General features: G+C 32.8%; 3 protein-coding genes across 4 annotated transcripts in view; 1 reads left to right on the forward strand and 2 right to left on the reverse strand.

The window, feature by feature from the left end:
- The window catches only part of LOC124535013, a 259,361-nt gene that overhangs the window by 2,539 nt on the left and 241,565 nt on the right, over positions 1-15,257 (reverse strand). Inside the window, exons 2-3 of the mRNA XM_047111033.1 lie at positions 3,355-3,585; positions 152-239 (exon numbers count right to left, since the gene is read on the reverse strand). Of these exons, the coding sequence (XP_046966989.1) occupies positions 152-239; positions 3,355-3,585 (319 nt within the window). The remainder of the gene's footprint in view (positions 1-151; positions 240-3,354; positions 3,586-15,257) is intronic.
- On the reverse strand, positions 743-3,223 carry LOC124535012 (protein transport protein sft2). Its single transcript, XM_047111032.1, has 3 exons — positions 2,900-3,223; positions 2,669-2,820; positions 743-1,817 (listed from the first exon to the last, which is right to left on the reverse strand). Exons 1-3 carry the CDS (start codon positions 3,080-3,082, stop codon positions 1,547-1,549), a joined length of 606 nt encoding a protein of 201 aa, XP_046966988.1. The 5' UTR covers positions 3,083-3,223; the 3' UTR covers positions 743-1,546.
- Positions 3,601-9,336, forward strand: LOC124535009 (D-aspartate oxidase). 2 transcript variants are annotated; one of them, XM_047111030.1, is made up of 2 exons: positions 3,601-3,619; positions 7,948-9,336. In XM_047111030.1, the coding sequence occupies exon 2, from the start codon at positions 7,954-7,956 to the stop codon at positions 8,968-8,970; it is 1,017 nt and encodes a 338-aa protein (XP_046966986.1). In that variant the 5' UTR covers positions 3,601-3,619; positions 7,948-7,953; the 3' UTR covers positions 8,971-9,336. The 2 variants fall into 2 exon arrangements, with proteins under 2 accessions (XP_046966986.1, XP_046966985.1); XM_047111029.1 differs by lacking the exon at positions 3,601-3,619 and adding an exon at positions 5,673-5,772 and having other exon boundaries at positions 7,948-9,321.

The raw sequence follows: 15,257 nt of genomic DNA on the forward strand, positions 1-15,257 counted from the left end.
CTTGTATTGCTTTAACGCCTCAGTGAAATTTTGCTCATGTTTTAATACCTTTTTTTGTGATGATCGTTCATCGCTATATCATTGTATTATACTAAGTAGGTATAATACTTACTATTTAGAATATAGTTTATTTGAAAAAAATAATATTTACCCAAAATGTCTTTTCTTCTGCTGGTGGTCACTCAGCTGACGTCGACTCGGGAATGATCGGTCACAGACGTTGCAGGTCAGTGCTTCATCTGAAAATATTTTAAATTTTCTATAAATTTCATAACTTATGCATTAACATTGCTGTTATAAATATAATTAAGATTTGATTAGTTAAAATAACTCTTGTTATTATTAATGGCGTTGAAAAATTTATGATTGTGCTCTTTTAAGTCAAACTAAAATAGGTAATGATTCCTTTTTAACACTAAATAAGTGTACCTATATATTGATATTGTATAATATACGTAAAACGATCACTTACAATCTTTTTATAAAATGATGACTCACGCTGCTGTATACATTGTTTACTTGTACCTTTGAGGTATATGTTAGGAACCATCCCGTAACTACCGGTATGTAGTCAGTAATGTGTATCTCAATTAAATTAACTACGCCGTCGTCGTCAACGGTAAATAAGATTATTGCCAATTTTTTAATAGACATCTGTTTCTTTTATAATATAATAGTAGTAGCTATTATTAAGGGTATGATAACAGGAAAGCTCCAGCTTTATATGAAATAAAAGATCATCAGACTTTTAAAGTTTATTTACAATGTATTCCTAATTAAACCTTTCACTTGTACAGCCCACACACTCAAAAACATATATGTCAGTCCCAATTCATAAAGTTAAATAAACACAATGATAAGCGCAGTTTAGAAAATAATCATATAAATTCATTAAGTATCTTAATTTATGTATTATTTGTGCTTTCTGTTTACAGTTTATGATATGTATAAGTTTAAAATTACAAATGCATTGAAACAATAACAATGAACACATCTATGATTTTATTTAAGGCCCCTTTTTATTTTGAAAAATAATGAATACCAGTCAGTTACAAAATATGAATTAGATGGAATAATTAAAACACCAAAGAGATACTGGCAATCAAATAGAATTATTTCTATTCATATAAATAAAATTGTAGATTAAAATAATAAAATGGTTACCATTCCGTGAATAAATTAAAAATAATACTCTAATTAGCTAGTACATAATTTATAATGAACCTAATATAGCCTTATATTCGACATAAAATTAGTTGGTCAAAATTATGAGTTATTAGTCAATTTTAAAAACAATACTTAAATTGTTCAGTTTTTTAAATAAAAAAAAAAATTGAATTATGAAAACTATTTAAAAGATAACACATAAAAAAAGATTACTTGTGATAATATTACTGGTAAAAATCTAAGAAATCTTATACATAATAAGGCAATTGTATTAAAAATTAATTTAAATGTAACTAAAAATCCCATTGGGTACAATTTTAAATTACAAATTTAACCTATACTTAGATAATTTTTGCAGTCAAATGCATTTAATTATCTGTTAAATGGGCAAGGTGTTTGACACAGATGACTTAAACATGCTACCAAAGAACCTCATTCCCGATGAACCACCGGGTATGGAGCCTAGCATCATCCACATTAGGGCTAGGACTTGAGCAACTGCGAAAATGACTGTCAATGGAGTGCTCTGCAGGTGAAGCGCACAGTATAATGTGGCTATTAATGTAAATCCGTAGAGAGACGTTGTCAAAGCCCTTTCCTTTGAGAATAGCGACTTCACATGTGCCCAGGGACCATAGAGGAAACTAAAACTGAAAACAGACAACAACATTAGTGAGTAATTATATACTTATCATTAGTTTAAACCTAGCTTCACAATAATCAAAACATAAATTAATACTAATAGTTTTGTAATCAATTTAATGATTTATGTATACATTGCGCACATAATTACATTATCACTAGTATTGTTAATGAGTTCAATGACTGTTCAGATGAAAATGCTGAGAGTATTAACTAGCATATTTATTTTATACCAAGCTTATCATATTATTCTAACTTATTGGCCTAGTTAATATTTTATATGCCTGCACAATCCGAGGTGGATACAAGCTTAATTAAAATTAAAAATTAAACTGTTAACAGTCTCATCAGAGAGCTATTCAATCAGATTATGATACTTGTGCACTCTACTATTCTACGTAATTAGCTCGTCTGTGTTAAGATAGGCTGCCATGATTAAAATTAGTCAAGAGGACATATAATAAGGCCGATATATAAATTGGTCCTTTAAAAGTAAGTGACAACTTTTCATTGACCATAGACTAAAGACCGGGGTGAGTACAATCACAAGGAACGGAACCTTGAAGTTCTTAAGGTTGGTATTTTTAAAGACCCCTATGTCTATTGGCTACTTACTATCAGGTAGCTCATATTGGCCTATTTTACAATAAAAACAGGCCATCCTTTTTTTATTACTCATTTTGATCATTACATCCTCATTTCATCATCATTACTAGTAATGAGACTATATCTTATATACAGAAACACAATGATTTTCATATGTTATAATATGTATGCTTAAAACATAATATGTAAATAAAGCTGTTTATTGTGATGTTGTTCACACAGTTAACACTATTTTAAGTATCAATTAACTTACCTCATTATAAAGAAGAGACTGCCCAAAGAGAATAAAAGGGCAAATTTTCTGGCTTGCAGTAGCAGAAGTGGTATATAGAAGAACGATAATGTAAAGCATAGTATACCCAAGAATAAGCATATACCGAAACCAAGAAACCGCTGTGTTCGAGTCTGCAATGAAAAATTTCGATGATAATTTAAAAACATTCAAAACAAAACATTTTATTTAGATAAACAATTTGGTACTTACTAAGGTAAAATATTCTTTTTGTACGTTTTCGAACCAAGTTCCGGTTGAGCTGGTACTGGTGGGAGATTCGTCATTGCTTCGTGAGAAGAAACTAGGAGTTGAGAATGGTAAACTAATTTTGTAACTTCGACGGCTTTCGTTTTGAAGTAGATACTGATCCAGGTCTGACTTTAAGTTTGCCATAATGCACTGTTACACTTTGTAAACGTATTATTTACAATTTCTTAATACGAAAGTGTAATAATTATTAATCCAATGGAAATAATTCGTTATAACAACTGAACAAAGTTTCGCTTTCGTCTTCTATTTCCTGACAGTGACAGAAATCAGAATGACAGATTATCTGCCAGCATCAAATGACAGCTGACATTACGACAACACTTAAAAAACCGATATTTTCCGTTTTAAATATAACACATTATTGTTCAAAATATTTAATTATTTTTTAAGCTTACCGTAATCGGTATCATCGCTAAAATCATCATGGGCGCGCCTTCGAACGTTGTTGTTGTATCGATCATGCGTACAAGGCGGGCAAACACTGCGCGTGTCTCGCTCGTCTAAGTCAGTACTGCTTGCGTCGGAATCTACCTCGGCTTCATCTATGTGCACATCTTCAATTTGTCTGTTGTCAAGTTTTTCATTGGATGAAAGCTGGTTGTAGTCTTTACGTTGTGGTCGTGTTTCTGTAATACAAAAACAAGTTTTTATTGGTTATCGGTAAGCAAATAAGAATTTATAATATTATCATTTTTTTAAGTCAATGTGTATGTTTGATATGATTTTATGGTTACACGGATAAATCGATTATGATAAAATTCGTATGCTAGGGAGATAACCGAAACCAGAACTATACAGGGTAAAGAAAATACTTCGCTATCAAAGCCGAAGTTTAATGTGTAGTAAGGCTGAGTTTGGAGCTCTGCTTTTTTTTCGTTTCACCACGCTGCCTTGATGCAAGTTGGTGGGTACATATGCGGCAAAATTTCATCTCATTACGATAATGATCATGAAATTGAGTACCACCTGCTCGGCTTTGAATTGTAGATTAAAATGCAGTTCATCAGATTTTTTTAATTTGGATCTACTTATTAACACAGATAAAATTGTAAAAAATATATTTTAAAAGTAGTTACATTATTTTTTTTACATCATGACGTTCAATGGGACCATTCAAACGTATTAATTCTATTGTTCATGGATTATCATATGATAAAAATTATCTAAATAGCATCATGAATATAGATACCATTAGTATTTTATTAGCCTACATTAATGTATGTCCACATTAACTTAATTGCATATTTTATTTAAAATACAACAATACAACAATAACAGCCTGTAAATTCCCACTGCTGGGCTAAAGGCCTCCTCTCCCTTTGAGGAGAAGCTTTGGAACATATTCCACCACGCTGTTCCAATGCGGGTTGGTGGAATACACATGTGGCAGAACATCTATGAAATTTGTCACACGCAGGTTTCCTCGCGATGTTTTCCTTCACTGCCGAGCACGAGATAAATTATAAAGACAAATTAAGCACATGAATCAGCGGTGCTTGCCTGGGTTTGAAACCGCAATCATCGGTTAAGATGCACGCGTTCTAACCACTGGGCCATCTCGACTCATATTTTATTTTGTCTATTTGTATTTGTCTTGATGATCGGTGGTGTGTTTTCACAGATTCATTTCATTCTTCATTCATGATGGTCGTTTGCAATCCTAGTGCTGTATTCGTATTAAAGGGGGTTTCAAAGTCAGAATTTAATTTTGTACCTAGTTTGAGCCGCTGCTATTTTTAACTTTTCGTTTTTTTTATGTGATAGGTGGCAAACGAGCAGGAGGCTCACCTGATGGAAAGTGACTTAGAGATTAAATAGCTAAATAGTGATTTAGCTGGCCCCAGTTCGAGACTTCGTTTAACGAAGACTCGATTTCAAATTCAAGTTTGTTCCGGTCTTTATTTTCCACCGATGTGTAGTTCCAAAAATGTTATCGTCGATAAGCCATATCTAAGCAACGAAGTCCGTGTTACACGAACGCAGACACCGAAATAATATTGGGGGGACGATGGGTACCTACACAAAAAATCACTTTCAAATTGCAAATGATTATAGCCCATTCCATTTCAATCTTTTCCAAATCCTGGTGGGAATGAAGCTTTACTTAATATGTTACTTAAACACAAAAATTTATTTTCTAAAAGGCTTAGTGGCGCATCTGCCACTCATAACAGACAAAATATAAGTAAAGTTTTCTTATTCTTAAATATTTTTGGTATAAAAAATTTCAAAGTAAGAAGTTGTCGAACTTCGGAAGAAGTCGTAACTGGTGGTCGTAAAAAACTTGAGTACCGTTCAAGTGGTAAAGTGGAACAACTTCAACTGAAACTTTGTCCTGTAATGATTGTAAAGAAAGTTGGTTTCGGAAAATTTAACAGGAATTCGTGCGTGACTTTGATCTTTATTCATTTAGTCCGGAGTTGTTTATGGTTCATTACACTTTTATTATTTTTTAATATGTTTTTAATATTTCATTCATTAAAAGTATATTATAAACTTATATATTTATTTAATTATTGTTAATAGGAAAGGCAAATCACATACATACTTCTTTCTAAGTACGTCTAAAATACAATTAAATCTAATACTAAAAATGATACCTTATTATTTAGTGGAAGAAATACTTCATAAATTAATAAATATATAATATATAAAAAATGTTTTTTTTTTTTTTAGTAGCAACACAGACTTATAAATAGAAAAAGTGATTCGATAACAACAGTCAACAATCAACATTCATTTATTTAAATTAGCTTATAGTAGTCATTTGAGCAGTGACGTACATGTTGTACGATAATCTTTGTTTACAAAATGTAAGTATTATTACATATTTAGATATAAATAAGAACATTGAAATATTAAAAAAAGGATTGAATTCTATAAAATAAAATTCTATTACGCTGATTTGTTTTAGTTCAAAGTTCAATTTTGTTATTAAAAATAAATATTAACTTTATCGATATATGTGTAATTTTTTTGTATAGTTATCATAATATTTATATTGGTTTCAAGATTTCATAATACTGTTTTGTATGCATTTTTCAGACACTTGTATTAAAAAAAAGTTATGTATACACCATACATACTAGCTTATGAGCACATCAGCTTAATAAACAGCTTCAAAACATTATGTAATGGTACCAGAGGTTGAATTTTCAAAAAGTCAATTTTAGAAAATAATGATCCGTGCGTGTACGTCAATTTAGATGTCAAAATTTTAATGACTGTCAAAACTCAGTTAAATATACATAAATGCAGGAAGAGACATATTAATGAACGAATTTTAATAAATTCAACGGATTGTGATAACATCTACCAAATGGTAGAATATCTCAGTAGTCTTTTGTTTATTTTCTTACGCTCTTTTTTATATATTTGATAACAATGATATTCTAAGAAATAGATATGTTATATCCATACTAAATAACAGAAAAAAGTGTGCCGCGCCGGGGACCGTTTATTTTACATTTCGTTACAAGTAAAAATTATAGCTTGATATAAACAATAAGTAAAAGGGGTAACTAGATGTTTTAATTACGCAAAACGTATTACTACGTAATTATGATGTATTATAACGAATTAATACGTAAAACGACTAAAGGCAAACGTCCCAATTAGGACGTTTTCTCGTTAATAACATATCTGTTTACTAGAATATCATTGTTTGATAACTATACTTCGGAAAACATATGGAAAACTGTAATTGACTAAACAAGGATATAGTGCAATTGCATATAATAATGAGAAATATCAGTTAAATATATATTTAAGAAGGAATCACTATTTTAATAAACGCTAATAGTATCACAATGTTCTATGTATAAACTATTTGACGTCACTTTTAAAATGTTGCCTGATTTTTGTATCAAATTGACTATTGTAATTTAGTAGTACACATTATTACTGTGTTATAAGCAAGTCTTGTGAAATACGTAAATTCATTATTCATCTTTTTGTCTTACTTCCCTTGGTATTTAAATTAAGTGAATCGTTAATCTGAGAAAAAGAGAGACATCAATGTACTGCTTTTCTTCCATAAAGTTACGTTACGAACATTAAATGTAATGTTACGTTATACACATAGCAGATAGCAACATTATCAGTACGCTCTCGTCGCGCTTATCTCAAGAGAAGTTATTTTTACACGTTTTAAGTTGAGATATAAAAGCACAACGCTCGGTTGCCTTACACGTGGCTTTCGTTAATCGTTCATTTAAATGCAGTTCACCTGTGTGATAAAAATAAATTACATCTAAGAAAACGCCGCTAGTAGTTCTAGTTGAGACGGATCTGGTTTAATACGAAACTAGGGTTGGAATACCTTTTATTACATAAGGAAACTCTTGTAACTTTAACTATTGTTATAAATAAGTTAAATATTATAATCCAAATATGTATAACTAGTAGTCGCCGCCAACACTTGCGTTTTAGCGTGTTGGTTGTCATGTTTTAGGCAAAAAAAGTATGTCCTTCCTTGGAGATCAAGTGTGCCTCATACCAAATTTAATCAAACTCAGCGGTTTGGTCGTGAAAGACCGCCAGACACACTGACAGAGTTAATTTCACATTTACAATTTTTTTTTTTTTTTTTATGGGACAACAACACATACATTACTCTGATCCCAATGTAAGTAGCTGAAGCACTTGTGTTATGGAAATCAGAAGTAACGACGGTACCACAAACACCCAGACCCAAGACAACATAGAAAACTAATGGTAATCTATACCGACTCGGCCGCGAATCGAACCCGGGACCTCAGAGGGGCGTACCCATGAAAACCGGTGCACACACCACTCGACCATGGAGGTCGTCAAACAACAACAATATTAATATAGATAATATAGATCAGATATTTGAACGTATCTAGTATTGACACGACTGTTATCGATTTTAAGAACGATAAAATGATTAATAAGAAATCTTTAATATTTAGATGGATGTAATTCAACTCAAACCATTTCAAACAAATGTTATAATATTTTTCCAGATAAAAATGGATGACAAATCATCGAAGATAGCGATAATCGGAGCTGGCGTCGTCGGTATGACGGTCGCCAAAATATTGCAACAAGATCTACGAAATGCAAACATATCAATTCTGGCAGATGCTTTTACACAGGACACGGTTAGCTGTGTCGCTGCAGGCATATTCAGACCAGGCACCAGTTTTAGGGGCCCTACAAAAGAGGTCACAAAGAAATGGATCGATGAATCTTGGTATTTCTGGCAGGATATATTAAAAACATCTGAAGCACAAAACGCTGGTCTCATGACCCTGTCCAGTTATATATTTTCCAAAGAAAATTATCATGTCACGAGAAACCACCTCATCGAGAAACTGGTGCCCATTTACAGGCCAGTGGATGAAGACGAGCTGAAATTGTGCGGCGAAGGATGGAAATATGGATCGTATTTTTCTACAATAAAAATTGGATGCGAGAAATATTTGCCTTGGGTTGAAAAATCATTTACCGAAAATGGAGGGAAAATTGTGCGGCAGAGAATCGATAACTTCGCATCACTACGTTCGGAATTCGATTTAGTTTTCAATTGTACCGGTATGGGTGCTAAGGCATTATGTAATGATTACGATTTGGTACCTTTGCGTGGACAAGTGATTAAGGTTAGAGTTCCTTCATTAAAGATGGCATTTTACGGTGACTATGATACTTATGTGATCCCTGGGTTAGATGGCGTCGCCACATTGGGAGGCGTGAGACAATATGACAGCTATAACCGAGAAGTATGTAAACATGACACAGCAGCTATTTTGGAACGATGTTATGAGCTTTTGCCGTTTTTAAAAAAATCTGAAATTGTAGCTGAAAAAGTCGGCTTAAGGCCTCATAGGGTTCCAGTTAGAGTTGAACCTGAGATCATTGACGGTGTAAAGGTAGTCCACTGTTACGGCCACGGGGGTTATGGTGTAATGTGTGCTCCGGGTACCGCTTTAGACGCTGTTAAGATGGGTTGTGATTTGCTAAAGAGTAATATGAGAAGTAAGATATAAAATCAAAATAATGTTTATCTTCATCACCCACTTATTTCCGTTCTGTAGTGATATTTTTAGGAATGTTTGTATCTTAAACTTGGAAAACTACGTACGATTATTTAAAATGTAGATGTAATAGATCGGTAGTCGAGCAAATGGGCCACCTGATAGCAAGTCACCACGTCCCATATACAATGGCGCTGTAAGGAATATTAACTACTCTTCACATCTCCAATCGTCGCCAACGTTGAGAACTAAGATAATCCTTGTTACACGAGCTTAGTCAACCTTCAGATTGAAGAACAACCGAACGAATATTTGATGAGTGGATGGTACCTACCCAGACCTTTAAACCTTTAAAGTTTAAATTGGTATACATGTTATAATGTGCTTTTACATTAAGTATTTCCACTACAATTATTTATATATATAATAAATAAATATGAATTGTATTTTTATATAACAACTGTAATAAAAATATCTCTCTTCGTTTTATTACCTTTTAAATTATTCCAAATACATTATATATAATCATTAACAAACCTCTCGAAATTGTATGATTTTGTTTTTCGTAGAACATTATTACACAATATGAAAGTAAATTAACATAAAATATAGTTGATTTCAATTGAAATCCGATACAGAGTACGAGAAAATAGCTTTTCAAATACGATATCTAAAAATGTCTTGTAACAATCGAGCTGAGCATTCACGACTTTAATTGAAAACTAATGGGTCACCCTATACGAGCTCGCAATTCTCATTTTACTCCTTTCAAGATTAAATTTGGGAAAAACTGAAACACTTTTATTTATTTACAAAGTCAATTCTAATTTACCGAGCTTCATAACGTCAAATTAACGGCACTTTTACCAATTTACAACATTCATTTTATTACAATTTGTAGCGTTTTTTGCGTTGTTTTTTTTAGAAATTCTCGTAGGAATACTGATACAAATAATAAATTTATGCAAATATAAAATTTTAGCTTTTCAGAGTTTGACTTGAAAGGCTAAAATTGGGAAATTATTCAGAATTATTGACTTAGATAGATTTTACGCACTATGTTACGGTCAGTTGACCACAACTATAATATATTTGTGTTCTTAATAAATTGGATATTGTTCGTTTAGTGGGTTATGAAGATCAGAGGTTACTTTTCAACAGACTTAAAAAAGGAGGAGGTTAACAATTCGTTTGTATTTTTTTTTATGTTTGTTAACTTTTTTGTCCCAATTTTATTTGTTTGAAAGGTAGTGCTTCCCATGTGGTCCCATTTTAATTTGGTTCAACTCTGATGATGGTAACCATATGAAAACCATATAAATCTCATATAAATAAAACACAACAATAATTGTAACTGCGTTATATAATCATAAATCGAATTTTAAGTACTCTAATGTTTTTTATTTAATTTTACTTAGGAGGACTCTAAAAAAGATTTTGAATACGCAATTATTTTTATTACTTTTTAGTGAATATGCATTTGGTTTATAATATTGTTTTGTTTGAAGTCGGTTTTTCTTTTTGTTAAAATTTTTATTACCCTTAAAAGGGGTAAAGTTGTATATTTGCTGTATGAAAGTTCGCGAAAGAAATTACATCACAAACTAATAACTCACGGGTAATGTGGTAGGGTCAGTTAGTTCTCAATAAATGCATGGCAATTTGCTATTACAATAACATACCTTTATACCTAATTATCATAAGCTATTACATCCAATAACATTAACGGAGATATTTTTATGTAAGTACTAGGAGGTCAGAAACTTACGGCCAAAATAGGTCAATAGTTGCTGTTCCGAACTATTCATTCACGAAATTATTTACCTAAAGTAACGTCGGCTGAAGTCAAAGGGGACTGCGGAGAGCGGTCGAGCAGGTACGGCCAGCGCGGCGTTGCTGTTTTTACAGGTTATTGAGCTAATAGGGTATTTCTGTCAGTGAAAAAGATATTATGAAATCTGATAAAAGTCAAAATATAAGTAAAAATATACTTAAATACTTTGATTTGTAGTCATAAAAGCGCACTATCATTTTATTGTATTAATATTAATTGTAATTTTTTTTCTGTATATCACGTGACCAAAAACCGGAGCCGCCATGGTGTGACGTCAGATAGGCAAAAACTGTCATTTCAATATCATCTAGCACATAAGCAACTCTTCTGGGGTTTAATGATACTAGATTTTTCCATTACACACCAACGATCGCCATTGTAATTCATTACTTTTCCAAAAACACTAAGTTAACGTTGAATTAGTACAAGTCGTACAAATACAACTGTTGTTTCTATTAATGTGACGTAACCAAACTAACTGACAGCGTTTTTAGCGGGAATAAATAAGGTTTAAAATTTAATTTCATTTCAGGTAAGAAAACGGTTTTGCCAAATTGTATTGTTTCGTTTGTATGAGGAAAAATAATATTACTCTATTTTGTAGATGATGTTTTACTTTATTTTAATTTCCGTGTGAATTATTGTGTTCGAAAATTTTACTTTTTTATTATTCGTCAATTACTTTTTTGATATTTTTACGAGTCTTATATTATTTAAAGAGGATTAATCATGTTTTATTTAAGGTGATTACATCGACGTCGCTCTGACCTATACATTTATGTATCAAGTATTGAATATTTGTATCTAGGCCAGTTATTCCCTCGTGCACTAACCGATGCAAAAAATAATTTCAAAAGTGCAGGTACGTGCCCGTACGTATTGTGACATCCAGTTGATTATTTAATGTCTCACGAGATTCATTTGCTTGGATTGGTATTTTCATTCTTGATATTTTTCGATGAAACATCATAAGTTTATCATATTGGAAATTGTTAGTATATTTTAAAAGAATGAAATATAGTCACGTTAAACATTTATTTTTAGAGCCGAGATGGCCCAGTGGTTAGAACGCGATGATTACGGGTTCAAAACCAGGCAAGCACCACTGATAGTGCTCAATTTGTGTTTATATTTCAATTCGTGTTCGGTGGTGAAGGAAAACATAGTGAGGAAATCTGCATGTGTCTTATTTCGAATAACTAGAAATTCTGTCACATGTGTACTCAACCAATCCGCATTGGAACAGCGTGGTGGAATATGTTCCAAACCTCAAAAGGAGAGAAGGCCTTAGCCCAGTAGTGGGAAATTTACAGGCTGTTGTTGTTGTTGTTGTTGTTGTTGAAACATTTATTTTGATAAAAGACAAATGTGTAAATAAATCAAATATAATTTCAAAACTATTTTTGAAATTACATTTGACCCTTGACCTTGGCATATGAACCCATCTTTACGATGTCATAGCAACGCGATCCAGGGGATCTAAGACGTTATCCCTTAAGCTCGTTATTACACTGGCTGAGCGACATACTCAAAGTAAAAAATATATATTATTTTGCGGTTAATTTTGAAAATATCAAAGGTTTCGTTTTTATGATCATAGATATTTTAAATATAGAATGTTAAGGTATTGCGATATATATAGTTTAGTTTAGTTTATTCTTTATTGTACACCACACAGTGAAATAAAAAAATACAAATGACAAAGATATGGCCTAGATATGACAGGCGTACAATTTTGGCGACCTTATCGCTACATAGCGATCTCTTCCAGGCAACCAACAGGTGTAGGATAGGTCATAGAATATAAGGTGGGTGGTGCTCTACTAATAAATAAAATAATATGAATCTGTTAATAAAACTATGAAATAAATATAAATATAGAATACACAAATTATATATCCATTTATAAATAATATTGTCAATACATATAAAATAAATATATATATATATATATATATATATATATATATATATATATATATATATATATATATATATATAAATCTAAATACAATGAGTAAGAATATAAACGATGTCTTCAAACATAACGAAAAAATTAATAAATTAACAAAATAAAAAACAGAAAAAAGAAATCATTATCGTAAAGGAACTTGAGTCAGAAAGTGATTTTTTAAAAGTTTTTTAAAAATAAATAAGGTTTTGGCCTCCCGAATATTTAAAGGAAGGTTGTTCCAGAGCGTAATAGCCTGAATTGTAAACGATTTTTTATAAAAAATAGACTTATGTTCGGGCACCCTTAAAATCAGTCTCTTCGTAGAACGAGGGTGTTCTCCGGGTTTTCCTAAAAATATAAATTTTTCCTTCAGGTAAGGGGGAGTAACAGGGTGAAACAACACACAGTAAAGTATAGACAGGACATGCATATTCCGGCGAAGTCTAATGGGTAGCCAATTGAGACGGGAACGAAATTGTGATACGTGGTCGAATTTTCGTAATCCAAATATAAACCGAATAAAGGTATTTTGAAGTCTCTCAAGTTTATTTAACTGGTCTTCAGTTAAGTCCACAAAGCTTGTATCAGCATAATCCAAAATAGGAAAGAGTAGAGTTTGTGCAAGCATAATTTTGGTAGGAATGGGAAGAAAATTTCGAAGACGACGCAAAGAACTCAGCGCGACGAACACCTTCCTGCTGATTTCATTCACATGGCGAGTCCAGCTAAGATAATTATCAACGAAAACTCCAAGGTTTTTGACAGAATCGCAATAAGGAATGACAGTATTGTCAAACATTATCAGAGGCAAGGAAGACCAGTCGACTTTGGATAATTGTTTCCGGCTGCCAATAATTATGGCTTGAGATTTACTAGGGTTGACATTAAGACCGAAAGTTTTACTCCATTCAAGAATGATATTGAGGTCATTATTCATCCTTGTGATTGCCAACGGAAGATTCTCCACAGTCGACTGGGTGTAAATTTGGACATCGTCTGCATACATGTGGTAGAGAGAAGAAAGGTTGTGAGTAATAGAATTAATGAAAATAGAGAAAAGTAACGGTGACAAAACGCCGCCCTGTGGTACGCCAGCATAAATATCGCACCACGACGTGTAAGTATCATCAGTACGAATACGTTGCCGACGACCACGAAGATAACTGTGAAACAAGTCAATGACTGCAGGAGACACGTTAAGAGAGCGCAGCTGACTCAGCAGGACATCAAAGTCAACACTATTGAAAGCATTGCTGAAATCCAACAAAGTCATAACAGTGAGCTGTTTACTGTCCATGCCTAATCGAATGTCATCGGTAACTTTTATAAGGGCAGTAACCGTACTATGTCCTGGGCGAAAACCAGATTGGAAAGGATTGAGCAAGTTGTTCTTGTTTAGGAAGAGATTTAATTGGAAGTGAATTAGTTTTTCAAGAACTTTTGACAGGAAGGGTAATATAGAGATAGGACGAAAATCAGAAAAGGTAACAGGATTAGCTTTCTTTGGCAGTGGTAAAATATTAGCGCTCTTCCATGCTTCAGGAAATACACAGCATGAGACACATTCATTTAGAATATATGTGATCACGGGAGCGATAATATCAAGGAGAGGAATGATCATAGTACGGCTAATATTATCGGTACCAATGGCATTAGATGAGACGGACAGCACGCTTTTCTTAACATCACACACAGTGAACTGACTTAACACAAAAGGAGGATGAGAAGGAGTTGAAGTCATAGAAAGTGAGTTGAGAGTACGTGATTTAGCTGAACTATCAAATGAGTTCGAAGGATTAGAAAAATATTGATTTAGGAGTTCTGTATCAATATTAAGAACAGATGGATTATGAGAAGATTTACCAACTCCAACAGTCTCAAGAAATTTCCAAACTCTGTGAGAATCGCTATTCTCGACTGAAGCATGAATGTGGCGACGTTGTGCATCCCTACATAATGTATTGCAGCGATTCCTAGCTTTAATATACTTACTACGATTTTCGTCAGAGTTATTTAATTTAAATTTACTTTTTACAACATTTTTTCTGTGAATGCTAGTTTTTATGTCTTCAGTTAGCCAGGGTGCAGGAAGATGTTTCAGCTTTACTTGGTGAATTGGCGCATGAATGTCGTACAATTGAATGAGCAACGAACTAAAGACATCAACCCCTTGCTCAATACAAGACGCCGACTCCACTGCTGACCAATCAATATTACGCGCATCAGCACGTAGTTGTTCAACATCCATTCCAGCAAAATTACGCCGCAGAAGTATCTTAGGCTTAACTTTAGGAGGGCGCAGTTTATACGAAAGAAAAATTAAATCATGATAAGAAAAGGCATCGGCAGAACACTGACCGTGCTTGGAAACGAAATCAGGAGAAGACACAATTATAAGGTCAAGAAGAGAAGGAGTGGAATTTGGATATCTGTGGGTCGCTGAAAGGGGAAGAATATGCATGTTACACGCTTCGCAAACAGATACAAGCTTATGAGCTCTGCTGTCATCCT

Source organism: Vanessa cardui, chromosome 14, assembly GCF_905220365.1.
Source record: "Vanessa cardui chromosome 14, ilVanCard2.1, whole genome shotgun sequence".
Taxonomy (NCBI): domain Eukaryota; kingdom Metazoa; phylum Arthropoda; class Insecta; order Lepidoptera; family Nymphalidae; genus Vanessa; species Vanessa cardui.